Below are 25,154 nucleotides of genomic sequence, written 5' to 3'. Positions count from 1 at the left end.
GTTTTAAACACACTGAAACAGATAAGCATAAAATTTATTTTTATTTACCTTTTATGTTTAATTTTTAACCAGTGTGTCCTCTAATGGATTCCTACATACAAAAAATGCACATGGTTGGTCTATATCACAGCCATACCACAAAGTCAGTATATTTTACATTTCTAATAACCCACACACATCAAAAATTATGTATATACACATTATACTTAGGTACATTTAAATTATTATTAAATTTTTATCCCTAAATTTTACATCTAGAGGTCAGGCTAGTCCACAAAATGGTGACACTATGCGTAGTGGTTAGGAATTTGAGTTTGGATAGTCAAGCAGTCCTGATTTGGAGTCATAGCTTGGCTTTACGAACCAGCTACATGACTTTGAGCAAGTTATAATACTGAACATCTTTAAGTCTCCTTTCCTCATTTCTAAAATAGGGATACAGACAATGACTATCTCACAGGATCATTATTAAATGATGGAATAATAATGCATGAAATATATCCTTATTACATCCAGCACATCCAGTTCAATAAGCTAAAATCGCTATCATATGCAGATATAATGTTGGTAAGATTACTACATTGTGTTCAGAATCAAGTTTCCAAGAGAGCCAAAACATGGCAAATTAAAAAGATGCACAAAAGGTTTCAGTGAAATTTAAAGTAATCAAGATAACCCTCATTGCAAAAACCTGGTGAGAATAGAGGCCAAGCATTCAGCCACATTTACCCTTGCTCTTTATCACTGGCCTGTTTGCCAACTTGTCACACTTGTGTGCCTCCTTCCTTTCTCACCTGTGTGCCCATCCCCTCTCAAACCCAGCGCTTATTTCCCTGGCTTACGTTAGCTAGTGTCTCTCTTCATGACCATTTTAACCTCACATCCCATTACCTAATACGTACATTGGAGAACACCCCTACGAGTGCTTCTTAAGCTTCACTCTTCCTCAATCTGATCTTACATGACTACTGACTGTCTAGAAGCAGAAAAGGGATTAACACTTGAATTTGATGAAAAAAATAAATATGCTGTGGACCTATGTTAACCTATAGCCATGTCACAGAATGTTGCCCGTCTACAGTCCATCAAAGGATTTACGGCTTCTGGACCACTGTTTGTGTTACAACAGCACTGGTACTCTCTGATAAAAGAAGTGAAAACTTAGTACCAGAAAGAATGCTTAATCCAGTGGCTCTCTACTCAGGCTGCACATTTGAATCACCTGAGGGGCTTAAAAAATAAAAGGAAAAACAAAGCCAAAACAATTAAATCAGAATCTTTCAAGGTGAAGCACAGGTATTAGTATTGATATTTTTTAAAGGCTCCCCAGGGAATTTGACATGCTGCCCCGATTGAAAATCCCTTACTGACCACCCCACCTTTTACATTCCTGCTTTCCTCTGAATTAGAAAATGCTTTATATTTGCATGGTGCTTTTTACATGAAAAATAGTTCATATGGACCATATTATTTAATGTTCATTTTAGAATTCTGTACAGATGCTTTGTTTTCACAGAGAGATGCAGATTTGATTTGGGGATTTTTGTGATGGTGGAGAATGAGATTTTTTTCCCCTGTTCTTCCACATTAAAAGAGTTTGTGAGATAAACACACACCTAAAAATGAAATGTAACTTTAGTGAGGGATAGTAGAATCTGCCAATTTTCATGAGATTTTAGAAATTAAGAGAAATGTGACAGATGATAGAAAATCTTTTATATTAAATAATGTAACAAAATCAAAGACCAGGGCAAAAATAATCAGAGGATGAGAGAGAAAGGATACATTGGAAAATATGAAAAAAGTTTCTGAAAATATATGTTAATCTCAATTTCCTAATGTTCTCTACTTGGACATTTAAATTGCAGAACCAAAACACAGGGAAACTCACTTCACCAAGGCGGGACTGAGTGAAACCGCACCACTCCGAGTACGTGTGCCTGGAGTTGTCCACCTCCGCGGTGCCTGCTCTGCAGGACTCTAGGGTGTGATGGTGCCCGGCCCCCCGGCACGATTCCAAGGTCTGGTGTCCTCCTTTTACCATTTCAATGGTTTCCTGCCCTCCAGTTTTGACTCCTGATCCCACAGTACCACAAAAGCCTTGGCTAGAGTTGTTGACTGTATGGGTCATAAACCCATTGGCAGAACACTGAAATAAAATAAAATAAAATAAGACGATTCATATTGGGAGGAAATGAATTCCAAGTACAATCACAAGAAGGCAAAGGACATAGCTCATTTACTCAACCTTTCATTCATTCATTCAACAGACATGCATCATTTTCCAACTATGTGCCCAGTCTAGGGATGCAAAGATAGAGACATGGTCCCTCAGTGGCTCCAAGAAGCTCTTACTCCAATGAGGCAGAAAAATGGACAATTACTTGAAGAATATGATTATGCTGATATACAGGTGAACACAGAATGCTATAGGGACACAGAGGAAGAGCGTGAACATTCAAACTCAGAGAAAGTAAGTGAAGCAAACTGGGAAAACTCTGAGCTGAGGGACTCCTCTTGAGAAATGAGAGGAAGAATGCATTATTTGCAAGAGGGTCTAGAGGAAAAGGCAAGTTGAGAATGCCTACCACGGAGAGTTTAGAGACAGAAAGGAACCTGGAGAGGTTATAAATGGCCAGAGCACATAGAGATCTATAAGCCATTCTAAAATTTTTAGACTATCTTGAAGATTATGAGGACTCAAAGAAAGGGTTTTAATAACAAGCAAGGGACATATTTTTAAAAAATCATCTTAGGCAATAATGTGAAAGACTAAGAAGGAGACGAGTTTAGTGTGATGGATATCAGAGAGGTCACTGAAACATTCTAGGTGAAAAATAAGGATCTAAGCCAAAGTCAAAGTAGTGATGATTAAAAGAAGAGGATGGACTCCACAGAGAGCTTACTGATGGTTAGATGGATGAGGCAGCAAAGGGAAGCGTCAGGAATTATTCCTATGGGTCCTGCTTGTGCAACTAGATAGATGGAATAATGTACTGAAATAGGGATGGAGGATGCACTTGTGGGTGAGAGGAGGGTGAGCACTCAATTTTGGACGTGGAAAACTTGCATACCCAAAATGCGTATACGAATACGTGGTCTGGAGCTCAGGTGAGAGATCCGAGCTGGGGTATAATTCTGGGAGTCATTACCACGTAGGGAGTAGTTGAAACCATGGGAATATATATCACCCAGAGAAAACTGCAGACTAAAAGAAAAGAAGGCTAAGAATAGAACAACAAGAAAAATCATGTTTTAAAGGTTGGATAAAGGAATTAGAGCTGTGACTGAATTTATCTGGAACAGCCACTGAGACAATACAGAACCAAAGAGGCATGACCCTGAAGCCAAGAGAGGATTACAGTCAAGACACCAACGGTGTAGAAAAAATCCAAGTAGGATAAGGACTGATTCAAATATAGGAGGCACCCATGAGAGGCAAGCAAAACAAGTGTCCAGGGGACATCTGGGTCAAAAGAATTTCCACGGAGTGCTGAATGAACAGGAAGTAATGTTATAGAGAAATCGAGTAAAAATATTTCTCTCAAAAAATTCAGTTTCAAAGAAAAAGAAATATGGAGGGCCTAGGGGAGGACAAAGAGTCAAGGGAATATTTTTAAATGGAAAAGACTTGATTAAACATTAACTTAATGCTGGAACTGCACACCAACCCTCCAGGCCATAGGTGAGATGTTTAGTTATAGCAATAACCTCAGCATGTCAGCTCAAATTATAAACCATCACTTTCATGACAAGACCCCCACTGTAATCAGGTGCCATTGTGTCCTCTTCTCACCAATTTATTTTTTCTGTCTCATATGTAGAGTCTCTATCAAAGCAAAGATTTTCGAGTTCAGATAATTTACTGAATCTGAAATATATCTATAAAAGTCATACATACTATTTCACTGCCTTTGAAAAACAAATACCAGAAAAGAGAAGTGAAAAGTAGCCATTTGGTGGCACTGCTACCCTACATTTTTTGCTTAGGTTGTTGCTACAGTAAAATTCTATGGCCAAAAAAAAATAAATAAATACTGTTTATCAAATCTCTTTGATGGTATAATTTTGTCATTATAAATACATATTGAAATGATCTTTCTAAGCTAATAAAGACAGAATTGAAAATAAACTAAAATCAAGGCTGAACCCACAGTGCTGTTTCACATTCTCTCTAATCTGTTCCTTCCTGCCCACCTCCAAGTGCCTTCCCCCAAGTTTATGCTCACAGAGCATCAGCAACTGCTTCTCCATGTCAATGAGTTTCAGATTTACTTTTCCCGTCCTGATTTTTCACCCAACTCCTAACCCCATCTGAATGCCTCTGACTTAAACTCAGATCCAAAACTAAAGTTACCACCTTTACTCATTGTACTAAAATGAGTTCACTGTGAAATTTGTTGCATTTTGTAAAAATATGACTAAAATTATATACAGGTATAAATTAATAATTTCAATACTTTTGAGAAGTGTTCCTATCAGAGAACAGGTAAATAGGTGTATGTTATGGTGATGTGGCCAATCAATGCCACTGATTCCAGCATCAAATGGCAAAGGAAAAATATTACATACAGTTCAATCATTCTATTCTCGGATATAAAATGAGAACTTACTATGAGTCAAGGACTATCAAGGAACTAAATTTATTTTCTGAATGGAGAGATAATTACAGGGTTCCACATGCAGGCATGTCAAGCATAGATGAGTTACGATTTTGCCTGATGGTGGGAGGAAGTGAAAGAGAAATGGTTGATAAAAAAGGCATCGTCACCCTGAGATACAGAAAAGGCCTGATATAAAGTCACTGTCCCGGCTATAGCTCCTGTCACATTGACTCTACTTTTTATTTTATTAGTTAAAAGTAAACAATCTTATTTATACATTTAAAATATTTCTCATCCACCCCTATTTTAATTTTCCAATAACCATTAACCTAGTAGAGTTATCTCATGCTTAAATTATCAAAAGATCCTAATCCTTTATCCTCCCCACTCCTAATGTCTTCCTGTTCTTGTTGGTCACCCTACTGATTCAGTATCACACTGCTCACATTATGCCATTTTTGTGCAGAAAGCCTTGGCTGGCTCTCCCTTACCAGGAGAATAAATCCAAAATCCTTAGTGCGCCATATAACACTCTCATCTCCCACTCCTCTCTTATTATATTGTCTCCTTCCAGAATCTAAGTGTCAAGGCTCTAGTTCAAAACATCATGTCTTCCATTTCGAATCCATTTATTTACTATTTGTTGAATAATCCCTAACCTTTGTCATCTTTTTTATACATTAGGCTGTTTATTCCTTCTCTTCACTTTCAAACTCTTCATGTTCTTTATGTTACAGAGTAAATCTGTACCTCTTCCACCAGGCCCTTCTGGCTGATCCAGACATCATGACTATACTTATGCACTGTCAGGACCTTTGAACTCCACCAGTGCCCTCTCATATTGGTGCTAATAGTTAACTGTCACACTCCTATTTATTTTTCCTGCAAAATTAAATAGACTCAATTGCTCACAAATGAATTGAAATATGTTTGAGGGAAGAACATGCCTTGCAATAATTTTTTTATATACTCCCCCAGAACAAGAAGCATAGGGCCAAGCATCTCAGAGGTCCTCACAAATGTGTAAGAAAAGAAAGTGGCTATATTTTTCCAATCTACTCCCCAACACATCCTTTTATTTAAAATAACAAATATCTTTTTGATATTTTCTTAGTTTATCTTAAGAACTTTCAGCAAGTTTCTCCTATTATAAATGGTCAAAGAGTTATATAAACAAATAATATCTGAAAATATACCTTGTAGAGAGCAATCAAAAAGATTGTTCTGAAAATAAATTCGTAACATCAACAACATTTTAAATCATAACACTAGAGAGTAGAAAAAAGATAACGAAAACCATACACCTGGTTTAAGAAGTTTAATAAATGCCATTATATAAATATTTAAATACTGACAGATAAAATATTTATGCCTACAAACTCTGACCAAATTAAAAATATAAATTAACTCCTAAATTTTGAAATAACTTCATAAGGATGAGTTAAATAAATTACGGGAAATATTCAGAGATAAATAGTCGTTAAAAAAATATTACTCACCACCTTATCATCTCCAGGTGCTTCTGTGTTTGATATGATTAAGTTTTGCTGTGCCACATCTTCAGGAAAACCTTTTCTATTTCTGGCGCTAACAAGTCCACATACTAAAGTTAGCAGTATAGCTGAGTTAAAAACAAAAACAAACAAGTTTAACATGCACAGAATAAAATATTCATCTTTTATTTCTTATTACCTAAGGTACACAGAGGAATATACGTCACTGAGCATGGTGTCCCACAGATTACTTTGGCTTTTCTAAATCAACAGGCCATGATTTAGCTTAGATTTTAAAATTTGAAGTGATTATATTCATATTTTGATTATAAGCCTCTTCAAGAGTTCAAATTCCACCCACCATTTAAGTGTTTTGAATCACGAATCTTAAAAAATCAATGACATTTGTTTAAGACAGACTTTAAAGAGATTTACTGATTCCCAAAAGAATGGTTTGCTGATATGAAAATATAACAAAGCAGACTTTTCTTCCCAGAATAGATTTACCTACAAGTACCATAATTAAACTTACTTTGCATTTTGCCTATTCAGAATTTCCATTCTGCATCATAATTGTGGGAGGTTGAAATATGTGATAATAAAACTAATCACAACAACAACTCTTTGCAATGTTCTACAACCCCTACACCAAGGACTGCCAACCTACAGCCCCACATCCAGGCTGCCATGTTTTGTATGACTCAGGAGCTATGGTTTTTATATTTGTAAATGCCTGAAAAAAATCAAAAGACTAATAGTTTATTACATGGAAAGTTATATGAAATTCAAATCTTAGTGTCCATAAATAAAGTTCTAATGGAACACAGCTGTGCCTGCGGATTAAATATTTTCTATGGCTGCTCTCTTGCTACAAGGGCAGATTTGATTGGTTACAACTGAAACCGTATGGCCTGCAAAGTTTAAAATATACAGTATCTTGCCCTTTACAGAAAAAGCGTACCAACCCTTGCCAGCTCTATGTGGCCCCTTGTTACCTTTCTGGTTCCACTTCTTACTCCTCTTCCCTCATCCTCTAATCCCAAGCCACACTGGTCTCCCTGTCTTCCTTGATTTTTCCAAGCTTTCCCTCACTTTAGAGCCTTCGAACTGACTTTCCCCTCTGACTGAAAGCTCTTCCTCAGGTATTCTTGGCTAACTTTCACCTCTTCCAAAAATCATCAATGATAAAATAACCTTCTCGGTTAGGTTGGCCCAACCATTTATTGAAAATTATAATCACTGGCATCCATCCCCCACACTAACCCACACACACTCTACAGCACTACAGACTCATTATTTTTTTCCTCCATAGCATTTAATTTATTTATTACTCTACTGTCACAAGGAAGACTTTGTTTTTGTTTGTTTGTGTCTGCTTTGTTCATGGATGAATCCCAAGCACCCAGACAGTTCTGGTATATAGCAGGTGTTCAATATGTATTTGTTGAGTTAATGAAAAATAATGAACACATTAGAAATGTACCATGCATTGTTTTAAGCTCTTTACATGCATTAACTCAATGAATCTTTGGTGCTACTCCATCAAACAGGCCACAACAATTATCCCCTTTTACAGATGAGGAAACTGAAGCAGTAGTAACCTGCTCTAGGTCACACGGCTGACAAATAATAGGGCTAGGGTCCAAACCCAGATAGTCTGGTTCCAGAGTCTTACTCTTAACCACTAAGTCCTATCACAGAATAAAGGAACAACAGCTAAAACAGGCTGAAGGACTGGATGGAAATGAATAGAGAAGAAAAACTAAGGTGCCACTGGGAACTCCACAGCTGGTTAGGAGGAGGCTAATAGAATTTAATTAACCCGGCAGGGTACACCCAAGAAGAGATATTGCTGTGATTTGAACATCTCCTGTAAATCCGTAGCTGAAACGAAATGATATGAAAAGAAAGTGGCTTTTGGTGGACTTGCATACGGCAGAGGTTTTAGATTGTTTGATTAAGCCTTAAAAGGGGTAGTATGAGGACCAAGAAATAAAAGCTATACATTGACAGGTTTGGTACCATCTAAGGAATTTTCAGCAGTTCTGTCCAAGTATGAAATCTTTGATCACAAAAAGTATCTTGCTTCCTCGCACAGAAAATACACAATCAGAACTCAGAAAATGACATGACACAAAAAGAATCTGTAAAGGGGACTCACACTCGACAGATGGTTGAACAAGATTTTTTTTAAAGACCTCTTTCTGCACTCAGATATTTACTTTATATTTTAACATCAGGTAAGTAAAAGGACTTACAGAAAAGTAATGCTACACCCAGAAGTATCGCAAGGATCGCCCACTTGCCAAGTGTCCCTCCTGTACTCCGTGCAGTGGCGCGACATTGACCTGGATGAATACAGTCACAGAGGTTCACTCTCAAGGTTTTTGTTGTAGATTGACCTGCTCTATCTTTTACAGTAACAGGAATATAATATTCTTGGAATTTGGCGTTTTTCTGATATGAAAGACGGGCAGCTGTATCTGAAAGAAAAGAATTATATATTTTTAATAAACATCGATTCCTCCTTTAACAACTGTTCCACCACACCAATTTTTAAAGATGTTATTGTCAAGGAACCACCTGCCGTGTGAAAATGGTTTAAAAAAAAAAAAAGATGACGATCTTCAACCTTTTCAAGCACTAAGATCACCATCTGTATGAGGGTGAGTCAAAAATTATCTGTACTCTGGCTGTAGAATTTACAGAAATTTTAATATAACCGAGTGCAGATACTTTTGGACTCACTCTCATATGTCGCCCATTGTAACTTTTTAGAAGAGAGGCTTAAAGAAATAATTTGGCATTGGAGTGACCCAGCAGCATTTCAGCAATATTTAACTTTCCCATATTTCCTCCTTTATCTACAAGCTAATCATGCTAGATTGGCTCTTGACATACACTCCAAGTATTTCTCTGAAGTGCCAGTTTATGGTACTCATAAAGAATTAACACCAATAGTTACACACAAGAGATGTCTTAAGTTCATTTATTCATTTACCTTCTGGTACCTGTCCATTGTTCTTACGTATAAGGTAATTTCTCAAAGTACAGTTGACCCTTGGTATTTAATGCCTTCCCTCTGGAAGTAATCTCAATACTAGAAAGCTAATTAACATCACCCAGGCTAGGTATAAGGCTTACATAAACACACACATATCTATATCCTAACAATACAAGATTCTGCCAACTGTGATATTTCCCCAGTGATCTTGTTACCCTACTTTAATGACTTTATCATCAACTGACTGAAAGCTCCACACATTTTCAATGGCAATTGCAATCTTTTGGGGCTTGCAATAAGTGAAATGACAAAATACCATAACGCACCTCCTGGAAGTGATCTGTAACTTCTAAGCCTTTCTTAAATGCCCTGTTAGAGCTGTTAAGAACTTCAAAGATTTCTGGCTGCACCTCAGACACAAAGCTCCCCAGAGGAATGTGAATTACCACTAAGGTTTCTTTGGAACTTTTCAGGATTATGTTGTGTTTAAAGTAAAATCCTTCAAATTCCTCTCATCCCTCAAGACCACAGGCTGAGCCATATTCAAGTCTCATTCATTCACACCAAGGCAGCAGCCTCTGACCCTTCTTGCCACTCAGCTCTGCCCTCTTCAAGCTGCCCTCCTAATTGTTATCAATATCACTGCTTTTAAGATATAAATCTGGTACAGCATTGCCTTAATTGTACATTCTCAATGCGTACCTGCTGTCACGAACCGTACAAAGGTCAGCCTCCTCGGGTGCTACATACGGCCTTTCATCACCAGATTCTATCCTTTCTCCTGCCAAATCTCTCGGCACTCGTACTAAAACTTTCTAAACTCTAACGACCCTGATTTACATATGGCCCTAGTATTTTCCTGATTTCATGCATATTTGTTCATCAATTATTGATTAAACAAACATTTATCATGTAGTTAGTATCTACTAAGCACTGGGCTAGGTGCTGAAAATATCTGGTGGGTTACAAATGTTCTGAGAAAGTCATGTATTAGAGCAGAAAGGTAAACAGATAATAATACAACAGGTAGAGTACATGTAGATACAACAGGTAGACAGTAGGTGCTCTGTAAATATTATGAGTTAATATCAAGCTAAGAAGTGGGAAGGAGATATTCTAGGCAGAAGGAACAGCATATGCAAGAGCCGAATTGCATGAAAGAGCACGACATAGTAACAAAAGAGCAATGAACTATGGCTGCAACATAGAAAGCTGCACCCCCCAGCAACCACTCTTGTGGGCAGCTGAACTGCAGGCTTCAGTGCCAGGCCTCTGTCCACAGCCCACCATGTTTCCTTCCGGAATGTTATAGAGTGCTTATCCCATATACCCAGATCCCTCATTTCCAGAGGCTGCTTGCACTACAATTTAGGCTGCTTATCTTCTATTCTCTCCTCATCTCACTGTAGTTACTTCAAAAACACAACAAAGACAATTTGTTTTAATAAGTTGCCCTATATTTTAACAAGGATTTTTTTATCTTTGCTGTAAATGTACATTTTGCCTTCATAAAAATGATGATTTTTTTCATCTTATGTGCAATATATAACACAGGCCCCACACAATGTCTGCAAAAGTTAAAGTTAGCCTACTAAAATATGTTCATGAGAATCCCTTTTACATTATGCCTCACGTGAGCAAAGCAGCGAATCCATTCTCAGTTATTTCAGAGCATATAAATCATTATTTTTGATTAAATACCATTAACTCTGGTGAGGGTCCACAGTCGGTTGATTTCTGGAGACGTGTTTGCCAAGTCGAAGTAAAATGGAGCACCGTGGATGGGCTCGTCAGGATCAACAGCTAAAACGTCAACATACTCCATCCTCGGTTTGCAAATTACTAGATAATCTTGAATTATTCTCGGTGGATTATCATTCACATCTTCAATGTTAACTGCAAGGGTTCCAGTACATGATCTACCATCTAGGAAGAAAGGAAATAAGTTTAGTGTAGTTCATGGTTTCTTAAGAAAAAAATCAAAGAGATTCTACATATGATGTATGGGTTGTTTTTTTTAAATAAACTCTGATAATTAGAGAAAATGGTAGTAGATAAGATGGTAGATGGACACATGAAAACTGTAGATTATCTAAAATGAGTACTGCTGTTGATAGTATCAGATATATAACTGTCCATAAACCTTTTACCAGAATTATTACCAAAAAGAAAAATAAATGTCTGAATTTCAAACTCTCTATTTCCTTGGGTTCCTTCTGGTCCACATGTTAAGGAACAGTAAAGTGACTACAGAAAAGTTATTCTAATCCTGGTACACATTTAAACCACCTAGGGAGATGTTTTAAAAATATATGATGCCCATGGGACTTCCCTGGTGGCGCAGTGGTTAAGAATCCGCCAGCCAAAGCAGGGGACACGGGTTCAATCCCTGGTCTGGGAAGATCCCACATGCTGTAGAGCAACTAAGCCCGTGCACCACAACTACTGAGCCTGCGCTCTAGAGCCCACGAGCCACAACTACCGAGCCCACGTGCTGCAACTACTGAAGCATTCACATCTAGAGCCCACACTCCACAAGACAAGCCATGGCAATGAGAAGCCCACACACCACACTGAAGAGTAGCTCCCGCTCGCCACAACTAGAGAAAGCCTGTGTGCAGCAAGCAAGACCCAACGCAGCCAAAAATAAATAAATAAATAGATAAAATTTAAAAATGGATATATATATATATACACACACACACACACACACACACACACACACACACACGATGCCCAGCCTCTTCAACCAGGGATTCTTATTCAGCTGGTCTAAGGTAGTATCTACACCTTGATATTTTTTTAAATGTCCCAAATTTTTTTAATATGTAGCCAGGGTTGAGAAACTCTGGGTTACTTTAAGGAAAAGAATTCAAGGAAAGAATCATTTTGACTTAATAGTCAGCTGAGCTCAATTTAAAATGACATTAAGAGATCTAGGAGAGTCTGGTGAGACCATTTCATCTCATCCTAGACTTGTTTCATCTCTGTCCTCTGACATAGAGATCTATAGGCATTTAAGATCCTGCCACACTAGGGATATAAAGTTAAATAAGGCATGATTTCATGTCACCAAGCAGTTTCACCTTGCTTCATGATTAAATAGAAACAATCTTTAACATAATTTCTAAGAATTTTATATGCTTAGCACAAGAATAATTCTGCACAAGAATAAGTGCAGTTTATTCTCTAATTCTTTTGCAACATACCAGATGAGAACTCATGTTTTACCTTGATCTATTGCCAGGACTGTAACATTATACAAGTCACTTCTGGAAGTTGTGGCCTCCCTGTCCAAGATTTTGGAAGTTTCAATTGAGCCTGAAATTTCATTAATGGTGATCCACCCTTTAGGATCATGCAATATTCTGTACCTGTTAATAAAAAGTAAAAATAGTTTTTAGCACTATAACAGGTATTAAAATATATTACTGCCTCAATTATTACAAATACATTATTAGTATGTGGTTATAAATTTCTTTATACCTTAAACCACTGCTACTTCTACTTTCAGGGTCATACGCCTTATAGCCATTGATCTTTGACCCCACTGGGGAGTTTTCTTTAATCCGTACATATTGGACGGCAGGCATGCACTCAGGCCCTTCGTCCTGATCCTTCACGTGAACTGTGACCACGGCCCTGTTCATGGTGGTCATTCTGAGTGCAACATCTCTCGCTAAGGGAGCTTCATTGCTTACTCCGATTTCCAGGACCACTTGACGGTTTTCTTCATAATTCAGTGGCTTTAAAAAAAGGACAAGTATATCAACATCAATGTAAAATATATTTGGTATTTCAAACAGCAAGCAAACTTTGGTCAATATGAACAATACTACATAAATTCTGTGTTCCCATTTAGCCAATACTGACTTTTATCCTTTGCTAAAGAGAGAGGTGATTCTTCACAAAGCCTTTAGCAAGAGTGGTCCGAAAGTTTCTGTAGGTGGTTTTATGGAGTTGTGGGAAAGCAATTCCTAAGATATTTTTATAGCTCTTTCTTACTAAAGAAAATTATTCTGAACCTGAAGATAATGCAAAAACATGACAGTGTTCTTCTGGTCTTGTTTAGAGCAGTAACAAACCATCCTAAGGGTCATCTGACTCTCAGGGAATGTTTGGCTTACTATTTGCTATTGACAAGGGCCCAGACATTTTACAGCTCTTATAGAATTAGATGCTGACTTAAAACTGAAATGGTGCAGTGATTTTATTTTCTCTCTGATAGAAATGATATTTCAAATGCATATTGTAATTGTCCTCTAAGGGATATAACTGTGCCATCTTTATTTCAGCTTTTCTTTTATCAAAATCCTTAGGTGTTCTCATTTCTTCTTAGGAATCTGCTTTGTCTTTTTGCTGATTCCCTCATTGATGAGTGAAATAAAATTTCTACCTGTGCTCACTGTCTATTTTTGTGAAAATTTCATTTTTGACAATTTGAGAATTATACTTTTGTTTCAAGTTTATCCAATGAAACTTTCACAGTGAAAATGCAGAGGAGTAAGAAAAACACGAGTGAGTCAAAAATTATCCGCACTCTGGCTGTAGACTTGATAGAAGATTTAATATAACTGGAGCGCAGATAATTTTTGACTCACCCTCGTATAATGTGCTTGTTGGTACTATTATTACCATCATCCCCATTTTACAGAGCAGGAAAGTGGAGAAGAGGAGATAAATTGGGTTTGAAACTCATTTGAGCTGGAGTTTGAAGCCAGGTAGCCCGGTGTGAGTCCATTTCCCTAACCACCACACTGTAAGCTTTCTGCCTAAGAGATTCACCCACCTCTAAAATCTTTTAAGTCAATTCTTTGATTACAATTGATTTTTATACAATAAATCAAACCAAATCCATAACACAGTATTTTACACTGTACTGCAAAGCTAAAGCACTTTTTTTTTATTGTCTTTCTGCTTATTAAAATAATCACTGGCTGAACACTGAACAAAATCAAAACTGATGAGTAAAATTTTTGGTTTAAACCTTTCTCCACATCTCCACATCTCGACATTATCAAGCTGAGATACTAATACCACAAGTCCAATAAGAAGTCAAGAAAATTTCTGGATCTTAGAATCTGCAAAATGTATATGAAACTCTTTTTGATTCTTTTATTAATAGCCCAAAAACTGAAGACCAAGAGAGGAAAGGATTAACAGAGGTTTATTTGCTGCTAATGAATACTGTCTTACAACTTGCATGCATTGCTACGATCACGCTGAGAGTCAGAGCATCTGCTGGCAGTGAGAAATGGGTGGAAATTTAGAAAACAGCTGCTGCCCTGGAAGAGGTGCAGTTATTCAATCCAGAGTCACTTGCTAAAAGCCCTAGAGTTTCCGTATGTAATTTTTTAAGGCTTAAACTGGATATTGCCAGAGTAGCTTAAAACTCTGCAAGATTTAGAAATCTGGTGGGATGAAATCAATGCTTAATGAAAAAATACAAATTCTCTTCAACCACAGGATACCTTCTCATTGCATCAACTGAAAAACAATTGTCCAAAAATATCCCACATCTGCACTAAAATGCTAACAACTGCCAAGGAAATATATTGTTGTGAAGATGGATCTGAGGACCCTCTATGTTGAGAATGACCAAGAACTCTGTCTTCCTCACTCAAGCCCTGGTGCACTACTGCTGCTGCTGAAATGGAGAGAAACTACTGAGATGGAAAGATTACCCAGGACTCAGCTAAAGACTGTATCAGCTCATACTCTACAGTTTCAAAAAAGTTGTCTATTATATAAAATTATAAAACTATTCCCAAGAACATGACTTCTAAAAATATAATACTGGGACTTCCCTGGTGATCCAGTGGTTAAGACTCCACACTTCCAATATAGGGGGCGTGGGTTCAATTCCTGGTTGGGGAACTGAGATCCCACATGCCACACTAAGACCCCAAATGCCAGTATAGAAAAAAAATGAATGAATGAATTAAAGATATAAATATAAATATAATACTAATAGCCTATAGTTTACCAAGTTCTCTCATTTTCATTATAATATTTGAATGACTACTAAGGAGGCAGAGAGAAGTATTATTTATATTTTACGGATTATACAGAGGCTAATTTTCCAATGTCCCATAGCTATGCAAAGCAATTTAATAAAGTTCTTAAGAGCACATACTTATGGGATCTCCCTGGTGGTGCAGTGGATAAGACTCCGCACTCCCAGTGCAGGGGGTCAGGGTTCGACCTCTGGTCAGGGAACTAGATCCCACATGCATGCCGCAACTAAGAGTTCTCATGCCACAACTAAGGAGCCCATGTGCTGCAACTAAGACCCAGCACAACCAAATTAAAAAAAAAGAAAATTTACTAATCCTAAAGGAACCAATAAATGTTAAACAATTTAAAAAAAGAGAGAACAGATACTTGTAATCAAAGAAACATAGACTCAAATCTTGTCTCTACTACATCTGAGCTGTGTCACTTGGGGTAGGCTTCTTAAGTTTTCTGTACAATTGTTGTAAGAATGACATTTAACATTAATGCACACAGTAAGTGCTTTACACAACAGGACAATTTTCTTTCTTGTTCTGGGTTAGGAATATAAAAACAAGGGTCCTTCCCAAAAAAGCCTTTTCTGCCTTCATAACCTGAACCCTAGAATGTAACAAAAATACAATATACAGAACAAAGAATATGTTCATTCAGTGCTGTTTGATGCAATATTATATTTCATCCTCAATATCACCTTTAAAAAGATCAGACACAACCAGGCATATATTCCAGAGAGAAAGTGGGAAGAATCTAAGCCTCTAAATTATATCATGTAAGGAATAGTCAAAGGAATTGGGATTATTTATCCCAGAGAAGGTAAATCTCAAATGGACATCACAGCCTTTTCAAACGATTATACCTGTTCGGTATAACATTAGAGATAAAACCTGGTCCAAAGACATGGGTTACAAGGAGAATAATCTAGGCACGGTAAAAGTAAGGACTTCTGAGAATCACAGCTCTCCAGATTTGGAATAAGCTGCCAATGGAGATACGGAGATTCTTATAATCGAGAATGTTCAAGCATAAGCTAGGTGCCTAATAACTGATAATAAAATTACAGAAGAAAGGCAGCATTAAAGCAGAACAATTGACCTAAATAGATTAAGTCCTCTTCTGACTTGTAAAGTCTATAATGTGAAACTGTTTAGTTGATTAAACCATTAGTTGATTAAGACTTATTAACTTGCCAAATAGTCAATTACTCATTATTACTGTACCTTTACAACACAGAGAACACCTTCATTAGTTTCTTTGTCTGTACTGATTTTGAAATGTCCATTTTCATTGCCCTTTAAAATAGTAAAATTGGCTCTCCAATTGGCAGTGTTAATTAAATCCTTATCTTCTATAGGTATTCGTAAGATTTCCACATTGACTGTATTTTCCTCTACTGATGCTTCATACTGAAACAGAGAGACCTCATTAAAAACTTACTCCATAAAGAAAACTTTCACAGAGAAAGTAAAATGTTTCTTCCACTCCAAAAGTACTTGTTCTCACAGTTTTTGCCTAGATTATTTTAAAACATGAATCACAACAACATTGTTTAATTAAGGGTTATCTTTTAAATGAAGGAAGAACTTTCATACAAATGAAGACTATTTCCATGGCCTTTAACAAAAGGGAGATAATATAAATACTAACATGAATAAATAGAAGAGATTTATATGCAGATATTTCATTTTTGATAAAATAAACTTATATACTTCAAAGCTAATAAATATTTTATTCAGATTAAATTAAAAATGACACTAGAGATCGACTTTGATATTATCTACTTACAGCATTTTGTCTGAAAGTGGGTAAATTGTCATTTGAATCTTTTACTGTTATGATGCAAGTCGCTGTGTTCATCAATCCAAAAAACTGACCATCCATATCTTGTACTTTCATTTTCAATGTGTACTTGTCTACAACCTGAAAACAAATATTTAATTAGTTTTGAAAACTTGTTTAGATTTATAAAGGAAACTTCAGTTGTACACACTTCTATTGGCGTGTATCCATGCTTTTATTCGATTTCCCTATTTGTATATATCCAAAAACATGGTGCATAAAGATAAAGCTGAAAAGGTAGGCAGAGGTTAAATTACAAAGATCTGGAGTAAGAATGTAGACATGCTTTAATTATCAGGTAACGGGGAAAGGTTTTATGGGAGTCATATGGGGAGCACAAAATTGGAACAGTTGCATTTGAGACAAGAATATTTTTTAAAGAAGGTCGAGCATAATTTGAAGTGAGCTGAGTTGAGATTCAAAGAAACCAGTGAAAGGCTCCTGAAATAGTACAAAGCTGGGGCATTAGCAGTGGATGAAAAGAAAGGGTGAGGGAAGTTATTGGTAAGTCAGAATGGAGCCGGACTTGGGAACAGATTGTAAGCACAAGTTACGAGAGAAAGAGGGGCTTGAGGAGGCAGCTCGGGTGTCCTCCTTGGACAGACAGGCAGGCAGGGGTATCACCAACAAACACAGGAAGACAGCAGTTCTCTGAGGAAGTGGACACTGGCAAGGCTGGCAAGGAGGGCTGAGAAAAAATGAGTTTTGCCTGGTGTATACTGAATGTTATGTTCCTATGGGAAATCTAAGGAGAAAAGTCCAGAAGGCAGCTGGATAGATGGTCCTATACTTAAGAGGAGATCAAGGCCAGAAATACTAATCTGAGAGTCAGCAGTATGTAGATAATGGTTAAAATTATGACAAGAATCAGATTTTCTGGGAGAGGTTAAAGGATGAGAAGAGCTGAGGATATAAGGAACAATAGCATTTCAAGCATGAGGGAAGTAAGGAGACTAAGCAAAGGATGGACACTCAAAACGAAAGATCAGGGAAGCAGGGGGAGAACCAGAAATCCAAGAGAAGAGAGAGTTTTAGTAATTGCCAGCAACAGAGAGAGTTGTGTTTATTTTTTGGTTTTTGTTTTTCAAAAAGATATATGCACCCCAGTGTTCATAGCAGCACTATTTACAATAGCCAAGACATGGAAGCAACCTAAATGTCTATTGACAGATGAATGGATAAAGAAGATGTGGTACGTATATATAATGGAATATTACTTAGCCATAAAAATAAATGAAATAGGGTCATTTGTAGAGATGTGAATGGACCTACAATCTGTCATACAGAGTGAAGGAAGTCAGACAGAGAGAGTTTTAATAATTAACCATTGGATTAGGCAAAAGGAGGTCGCTGTGGACTTCCGTGAAAGGAGTCAGCAGATGGTGTGTTGATGATGAAATGGAGTCACTGGTTTGTGGCACAATCACCTCTGTTGTCTTTCTTCTCTACTTCATTTTCTATTTCTCTCTATCCCTTCCTTGGTCTTTATTTTATTGATCATTTCACATTGGAAACCCACATTCCCACCTGAAACATTCCTTCCACAGGCTCCAGCACACTCTGAGACCCTGTTTTTAATTCCTCTAAATGCAGTTTCTCTCACTCCCTTGTTCATTTCTGTACTTCCTGTTTCGTCCCCTACAACACACTTCATGGTTGTTCCCCACAAAATCCCGTTAGATTTTTCTGATCAAGCAAGCAGACTTGGGTTTGATTCTCAATCTGTATCTTACAAGCTTGTGTAACCTTAATCTATTTAATTTCTCTAAGGCTCATTTGTCAATATTGAAAAATTAGAAAAAAATCCTTGTTTTCACTTGACTATCATATCATCTCTACATATTCTACAGACACAAAAACACATTCATATTGTTCCCTTCAAACTTCCCCATTTATTATGACCATTATGTTTTTCACCACATAGAATGTCCTGACCCCAGAAAAATAAAAATAATAATAAATAAAAGCTTTGTACTATTTTTTATTCTTTTTTATAGGTTCTCACCATCCCTCCCTTTTGCTCTGGCATCGAATCCCATTGATTTCCTTCTTTATAATATCTCTCCCAGTCATATTGACCCTTCCATTTGTGTTATTCTAGTTTTAGTTGGAACCATTGAAGTGTTCAAATAAAGCTACTTTGTACATATGAAATTGATTCATCTGCCCCAGTCAATAATGAAAGACAGTTAAACATGGGCTGATGAAATGTACAAGAGCAACAACAAAAGATCAGAAGATTCAGTGCAGTAATTTGACCTGGATAAGTCAATCAGTCCTTCTGACTCTCATCTTTCTCCTCTACAGATTAGATATAACCCCTATCTAATCAAACAAGGAAATTATAAAGATGAAATAAAATGATGCGTAAAAAATTTGAACATCACGTGCTATACACATAACAATATACTATTACTATCATTCAAAGTGTGTTACAGATTTTTAAAAATCTATCAACTTTATCTCAACTAATCCTTTCCTCATTAAAAGTACGTATCTATGATAACTGGATAGGCATCAGGGTATAATCTATACTCATGGAACAAGCAAAACTAATTGTCCCACATGAGAATTGAACTGGAACCCTGAGCTGGAACCAACTAGCCATACACAAAAAATAAAATATTATTTAATAATAACATTCATTGCAATATCTTTTCTCACCCCTTCTGAATACCAATTGATCTTTATTTCTATTCCTCATGGTTTCTCTTACATAAGGAACTAGAAATAATATAAAAACAGGTAACATGGCCAGGAATTCTTATTGTCTTATGCCTAAATAAAATGAGAAACTCCTAATCCACAGGATAGCAAATTATAGTACATTGTGGATGGTGGTTTCTACCCCAAGTAAAATGATAACCTATGGATTGTGAAAGCTACCTCTCTGTCCAAATAATGAGAGACTATGGTGATTGCGCCTGTGCTGGGATGCACAGAAAAGAGCCCCGGTGATCTTGGCGTCTGCTCCAAGATGCTATACTTCAGGCGCGTGTGCATCGTGTCTGGTTCATCTCTGTCCGTGGCACAAACCACTCCCACTGTAGTACCTACATGTTTAAAAAAAGAGTCTTTACTTTCCAGAATCACAAAATATGTTTAGGCGTATCCACACTTCTCAAATTCTAACAATGATGGTGGAAATCTCATTTAAGATGTATTTCTTACCAGAGGTATTCCATCTTTCCATAGTACTGATGAAAATGACTTCAGATTTATAATGTGAAACACTCTGATGCTGAGAATCAAGGTATACTTTAATTTGCCCACAGCTTAAAATATTTGATAGTAAATTTGTTAAAAACTTATTTAAATGGCATCCAAGAATAATTTCAACACATATTCCCACAGATTGCAATGACTAACCTAACCGGCGAGAGAAACCATGTCTCCTAAGTAAATCAGATTTTTTAAAATCAAAGTTTTGATTAATAGCTGAACCAAGGCTGACCTGGGGTGTAATTGGATAGATGATGAAGTTGACCTTTGACACCTTAGTCTCTCCTTTCTGTGATACTTTTTGCTAGTTCTTGACTTGGCTTGTTCTCTTTCACCAGATTAGTATCCAAACCCCGCTGCCCCCAGCCTCACTTAACCTTATTTCATACTATTTACTCTTCATGGAGAATTTAAATCAATCATTTCTTCAGTTAGAGCTATTAGTATTTTTTGTCAGTATGGAAAGTAAGAATATTGCTCTGGAAAAGAACTCCAGGTATCAAAGAGTACATACGGGTGGTATGTTTATAGTGTAAGGATAGTGTTCCAATGCCTGGGAAATTATAATACAGTTACATAGACCCACTTTGCCTTTAATCCTGTATGTGAGGTTGGCCTGAGGAACAATACATAGACACGTACAATCATATACATATACACATATATATGTATATACCTTTTCACTGAAATTTTATATTTGAAGGAAATAAAAGCCAAGTAAAACTATTAATGCAAGGAAGTATTACTTTTAAATAATTTTGTCATTATATCATTAAACTTTATATATGTGTGTATGTGTGCTTAAATATATATGTGTATATACATATACATGTATATATAGATACAGATATAAATTTGTAGAGAATGTACAAATACATACTTATAACTAACAAAAAGATTTCTGCAGTGGATCAATATGAAGACATGAAGTAGTAAGCTTATTATTATAAGAAACTATTATCTTTTCATGTTTATAATCTTTATAAGGCATACATTTTCTTCCTGCAATTTTCATTGACAATCAGGAAGACATGAACACTATTTTAATTCTCTGGATATAGAACTCCTTTATTTATTACATAAAATCTTGACTTGAAAATTCTTTTCCATGAGTGCTGTGTTTCACTATTAGTTGAGCACCCTTTGCCCAAACCCTCTGTGTGTGAGTGAAGGCAAACTCAAGGAACACCTTCAGAGTATCACAGCCTTAACTGGTCTGAACCTACTGGTGTGAGGTGCTTAAAGTATCCGGAATTAATCTGGGCATCAAAGTGTTTGAACTCAATCCTTCTCTGTTATTACCAAAGAGAACAGAATGTTCAAGAAAGAGTCTAAATCCAACCATCCCTCTTTGAAAACAGAAAAATGTAAGAGTCATAGTGAGGTTAAGAACGTTGTAAGTCATCTAACATAATTAGCTCATTTTATAGATCAGAGAACTCAAAGGAACTTGCATGCATTCCCACAGTGAAATAATAACAGACCCTGAGTCAAAAACTAGGTTTCCTAAACTCCAAAGCAACTATATTTTTTAATTGTATCATGTGAGTAATAAAGAAGTTAACATCTATGACATCAAATTATCAAAGTAAAATATAGAAAGGAAGGAGCAGTTACAACAGTCCAGTGAAGATCTAAGTAACTACTAGAAAATTTAATAAGCAAGTTAGCTAATCCTTTATGGTTGACTTTACTTCCTTTCAACTTTATTGTGAGTGGTTATTCTCCATATGGCATGCCTTAGAAGACATCAAGATTGCCACACTTAAGGGCCTACTAAGGTGAAACACTTTGGTTTTCCACATGTGAGAGCAAGTGTTTAGGATGAAGGACATGCGATGCAAGTTTCTTTAAAGTTATTCCAGTATTCACTCTAAATTGGAAGTAGTAAAGTAGTAATTTAAAAAGAAGAGACAATATAGATAAGAGCTTAAAAAATTGTATCCTCAGTGGATGCCATTCAACACCTTCCTAAATAAAACAATAAAAATATCTACTCTGATTTTAGTTTTATCATACATTCTACCCTTCATGTCCTCCCTTGGAGATGGGAATAATGATATGCCCACACAACAGTAAAATGAGATAAAGCATAAAAGCCAAATATGGTACAAAGCTTGAATAACTGTTATCTGCCTTTATCATTCACTGGTAGTGTTATCATACCAACAACACTACAAACTCCTATAATACCTTGTAAATTACACATTGATTGGATTTGATGGGATTAAATATATTCTGGTAAGTAGCTATGGTCCAATGTCACCTGGCTTTGAGTAAAAACTCAACCTCTCAAACAATGTATATAAAATTTAACATAGCACATTTTACTCCGAAAAGCTGTCTTACCAATTCTACTGCTTTCTGGAACTTCAAAATTAAAAATTGCTTCTGTGAAAACAGGGTAGTTGTCATTTTCATCCTCCACTCTGATGGGCAGTGGAAGAGGTAAGTCTGCAGAATACCCATCGGCAGTTGACGCATAGGCAATAAGCTATAAGACAGTGAAAGGGAAGTTCAACAGTCCATTATAAAAGATTCCAGCAAGAAGGAATACTATGCTTTATCTACTACCTTCTCTGCAAATCTTTGCAATAATCAATCACTTCAAAAATCTTATTGAAAGACTTTAACTACAGTTAAAAGTATCCAATGTTTGGTAAAAGTGGCTACATCTCAAATAAAACCTAGGTCAGAGTACAGGGAGTCAGGGACTACTCAAGCCATTAGACTAAATGTGAATATAGAGACCTGGATTAGAGTCCTTATTCTCCCCATAATCATAAAACTGTACTGGGAAGAACAGTTAGCCTCACTGCAATGGGAAAAATCCTGACTGTACCATCTGAATAAGGAAATGAGTCCCAACTTTGTCACTACTGAGCCCCTTTATCGTTTAACCTCATAGGTCATATTTTTGTAAGAGGTTTTCTAACAAAATACATTTAACAATTTCCAAATTACTAATTAATCAAAAGCAATGTAATGTCAAATAGAACTTACTTCTTTTTGACTTTTAAATGATATTTTAATATAAACAATTTTCCATAATTAAAAATGCACTATTTCGATTATAAAAGAAACATCCTTACCATGATAAATTAAGAAAATTCAGTAAAGTACAAAGAAGAAAATAAAAATCCATGACCTACTACCTAGAGATAAGTACTGTTCACATTTACATCAATGGGGGATAATTCAGATAATTTTCATTGTAATATGGTAAATGCTCTGGGGTGATGTGGTCATCCCTGTGGTGCAGGGAGACTGATTTCCCATAGAAGAGAGGGATTCTTTTCCTAAAAGAAGAGGGAAGAGATGCTGTGTAAGGAAACGTGACTGATGTGCACCATGTAACATTGCTTTGCTTTTGGCTGGAAAATTTTCAACTCAAGTGTTGTCATCACACACTGTGGCCATATCCTGGAGAGAGGAGAAACTACCATGACCAGAGAGAGAAAGAGAATCTCAAGCAAAACTAACTCTTGGAAATTTGCTGGAATTTACATCCAAATACAATTAAATTTCTTGGCTTCTTTTCAGGCTTACCTAACAGAAGTTGAGATAAAGAGCAGACCAAGTATTCCAAAATATTACACAATCTATTTCCTTTGTCTTTAAGATCCCCTCTAAGAAGAAGTGCAGAAGACAGGAAAGAGTAGATGGAGTATTATAAGAAACAGTTTCATCATGTAAAATTATGCATATCAATAAAACTCCTACATCAAAAACATCATATTCTTCACGATCCACAGGCCGGGTACAATACAGATTTCCAGTATCTTTTTCTATGAAAAACAAATTTAAAGGTTGTTGGTCAACTCCACGCCCACTTATTGAGTAGAAGATGGTGTAGTTCTGGGCCGCATCAGATTGAACCTAAAAGGAAAAAGCATAAGTAAAAAATTTTTCATTAAAATGCTATTTTTAAAATACAACTTTTATATTTTTATTTTAAAAATACAACTTTAATAATGTAATAATCACCTTTGTCACTTCATCAACATGCAAAATGGTAATGAACTATGGTAATGTGGCAAAAGATCTTTTAAAACCACTCAAATTTAATGAAAACAATGTTCAACAGAAATAGTAACCAAAGAAAACCTAATTGAAAACAATAAGGCACAGTTTCCCATCTAGTGATTTGGCAAAGGTAAAAAAAAACAATAATATCCATTGTGGGCTGGGGTGAGGCAAACAGGGACTCTCATATACTGTTGAAAGGAATGCCAATTGAAATGTTCCTTAGGGAGGGGAATTAATAAAAATTAAAAGAACAAGAATAAACAGGGAAGACTCTTCCTGGCACAGGGAACAGGAAGTGCTAAGTGACCAGACCAGGGTTGTGCCTGGAGTGTTCATGGAGCAAGGAGGCCATTGTGGTTGGAGTAGCGAGAACTAGGGGAAAAGGAAGTCAGAGATGAGGAGGAATGCAGTAGTAGAGAGATGCCAAGGATGTTGGCTTTTGCTTGGAGTCAGACGGGGAGCCATTGGAGAATTTAGACAAGAGTAGTATCTGATTTATATTTTAGAAGGATAAGTCTTGGTGTTGTGTTAAGATTAGACTTGGGTGGGTAGGTAAGGGAAGAAGCAGGAAGGCCATTTAGAAAGTTACTGCAAGAATTCAGAGGGGAGAGAATTGTTTGTCAGACAGCATGGAAGCAGCACGGGTTGTGAGAAGTGGTTAGGTTCTGGATATAATTTGAAGATACAGCCAACAGGGTTTGCCAATGGCTTGGTTGTGTGGTATGAAGATGGAAGTCAGGGATGACAATCTGTCAGAGGGTGCAAGTATCCCCTGAAGTCTACTCTGCCCATTTTCCTTAGTATTAGAACCTGGGAATTCCCTGCAGTGGTTAGCACTCCAAGCTTTCACTGCCGAGAGCTCAGGTTCAATCCCCAGTCAGGGAACTAGGATCCCACAAGCCATGTGGCGCAGCCAAAAAAATAAATTAAATAAAATTTTTAAAATAAGAA

At 36.6% G+C, this 25,154-nt stretch overlaps 1 protein-coding gene across 2 annotated transcripts in view; it reads right to left on the bottom strand.

Moving 5' to 3' along the window:
• DSC3 (desmocollin 3) overlaps nt 1-25,154 on the bottom strand; it is a 46,482-nt gene that overhangs the window by 3,759 nt on the left and 17,569 nt on the right. The window contains exons 5-16 of one of the 2 annotated variants that reach the window (XM_057700226.1): nt 23,898-24,053; nt 22,524-22,668; nt 19,839-20,005; nt 16,899-17,033; nt 16,334-16,519; nt 12,588-12,847; nt 12,333-12,475; nt 10,803-11,027; nt 8,356-8,580; nt 6,104-6,225; nt 1,892-2,149; nt 49-91 (exon numbers count right to left, since the gene is read on the bottom strand). In XM_057700226.1, the coding sequence (XP_057556209.1) occupies nt 65-91; nt 1,892-2,149; nt 6,104-6,225; nt 8,356-8,580; nt 10,803-11,027; nt 12,333-12,475; nt 12,588-12,847; nt 16,334-16,519; nt 16,899-17,033; nt 19,839-20,005; nt 22,524-22,668; nt 23,898-24,053 (2,049 nt within the window). In that variant the 3' untranslated portion in view covers nt 49-64. The remainder of the gene's footprint in view (nt 1-48; nt 92-1,891; nt 2,150-6,103; nt 6,226-8,355; nt 8,581-10,802; nt 11,028-12,332; nt 12,476-12,587; nt 12,848-16,333; nt 16,520-16,898; nt 17,034-19,838; nt 20,006-22,523; nt 22,669-23,897; nt 24,054-25,154) is intronic. The other variant, XM_057700225.1, reaches the window with a different exon arrangement.

The sequence above is a fragment of the Hippopotamus amphibius genome, chromosome 11 (assembly GCF_030028045.1).
Source record: "Hippopotamus amphibius kiboko isolate mHipAmp2 chromosome 11, mHipAmp2.hap2, whole genome shotgun sequence".
NCBI classification, from domain to species: Eukaryota; Metazoa; Chordata; class Mammalia; order Artiodactyla; family Hippopotamidae; genus Hippopotamus; species Hippopotamus amphibius.
Note: the sequence above shows the minus strand (reverse complement) of the source record. Positions and strands in the feature narration are given on the sequence as shown.